The sequence below is a fragment of the Monoraphidium neglectum genome (genome assembly GCF_000611645.1).
Source record: "Monoraphidium neglectum strain SAG 48.87 unplaced genomic scaffold scaffold01086, whole genome shotgun sequence".
Lineage (NCBI taxonomy): Eukaryota > Viridiplantae > Chlorophyta > Chlorophyceae > Sphaeropleales > Selenastraceae > Monoraphidium > Monoraphidium neglectum.
In genome coordinates this window covers 16,357-17,981 of record NW_014012542.1, presented here as the reverse complement: position 1 = coordinate 17,981, position 1,625 = coordinate 16,357, and the positions used below count along the sequence as shown (strand labels likewise).

General features: G+C 67.4%; 1 protein-coding gene across 1 annotated transcript in view; it reads right to left on the bottom strand.

Moving 5' to 3' along the window:
- Window positions 1–1,082: 1,082 nt before the first annotated feature.
- Window positions 1,083–1,625, bottom strand: part of MNEG_6602 (Serine/threonine protein phosphatase 2A regulatory subunit Beta isoform) — a gene marked incomplete at both ends in the record, with an annotated part of 1,390 nt that continues 847 nt past the window's right edge. Inside the window, one exon of the mRNA XM_014044927.1 lies at window positions 1,083–1,151. Coding sequence (XP_013900381.1) covers window positions 1,083–1,151 — 69 coding nt within the window. The remainder of the gene's footprint in view (window positions 1,152–1,625) is intronic.

The following is a 1,625-nucleotide window of genomic DNA, read 5'->3' as shown; positions in this document are numbered from 1 at the left end:
GGGGAGGGGCGGGGTGGCAGGCAGCGGTCAGCGTGAGGCGGTCGCGGTCTCGCCGAAGGGCTCGCAAGAACGCATTTGCAAATGCAAAGTGTTTCAGAAGCATCAAAGGCGGGTCAAACAGAGACTGAATTTTGCTGGGAGTGCTTGTTTGGCGGGGCTGAGGTGCATGGGTGCGGCTGGCTGCGACGTGCGACATGTCCCCACTGCCAATCTTGCGTTCGCGGCTGCTTTCCAAGCAGCCTGGCTCAGTAGGTTCTCCCCGTTCAAACCTCCCCGCGCAACAGCTGGGCCGCTGCACCGCTGTGGCGCGCGGCGCTGCGGCCCACCACCGCGCCGCGCCTCCCAAGGCGGCAAGCCAGTCCCGCCGCCCGCAGCGGCGCACCAACGCCACCTCCCTCCGCAGCCCGCCACCGCTACGCCACCGCGGCGGCGACCCCTACCCACTTCAGCCCGCGCCGCACGCCCCGCCACCAGAACACGCGCCCAAATTGTCGGCTCAGGTCGCCCGCCCAGATCGCCCGCCCAGATCTCCCACCTAGATCCCCCCTCACCGTAGATCCTGTGCAGGATGGTCTTCAGGTAATCCCTCTCGCGCGGGTCCTCGCTGTCAAACAGCTCCAGCAGCCGCAGCACAAAACCCTGGTCGACATACCTGAGATTGCAGCAGGCGATTAGGATTGGATGATGATGGTTGGAGAAAGACACAATAGCGACAGCTGGACAGGGTGCGGCTGATGTGAAGGATGAGATTCGAGTGAAATGTTCCATTGTGGGGTTCCCATTGGACTCGTCAGGAACCCGGATGAAAGGCGGGACCTGATACCGCCGCGCCGCAAGTGACGCCGCGGCCGGCAGCGCCGCGGCCGCCGGGCGCCGAGTCGCGGCTGCGCCATCCCACATGCAGCCTTGGGTCCGTCGAAGCCGCCATCCTGCGGCGTCTGCGTCTGGGAGACGCGCCGCCGCCGCTGCTGCCGCCGCCGCTGCTGCCGCCGCTGCTGCTGCCGCTGCTGCTGCTGCTGCTGCTGCTGCTGTCTGCACGAGGCAACCCTTATCCCCTTGTGTCACCGGGCGTCCGCCGCAACTCACTTCTTGGCCACCTTGGCGTCCGTGTCGTTGGACACCACGTACCGCAGCAGGAACTCGTACACAATCTGCAGTGACGGGGCAGGTGACGGGCGGGTGACAAGCAGGTGTGCGAAGGGGACAAGTGCCGAGTCTGCAAACGCCAACAACGTCAACCAAGGACGTGCAACGCGACTGTGTTGCGCCGCCAGCGGCGCTGCCTTGACACACAGGTAAGGGCCGGCCGTCGCGGCTGCGGCTCTGAAAGCGGCTGCTGCGTCAGGCTGCGCCAAGGCCGGCTGCCTCTCAACGCGGTCGCCGTCGCCGCCCCACCCCCACCCCCGGCTGCTTCCGCGCTCCATGCTTCGAGGGCAGCGCAGCCATACCCGCTGGCGACCGGCCGATTGCCGGGAGGTGAGACCTGTGCCGCGCACGCTCTACCTCCAGGCGCGGCCGCGCGCTAAGACACCCCGGCGTGGGCGGTGGCGCGTGAGAGCTCATGCGGCTGCGCTCTCTCGGCCGGCTGCCAGCCAAGCCCACGATATGTACCTCCCCCCCCCCCC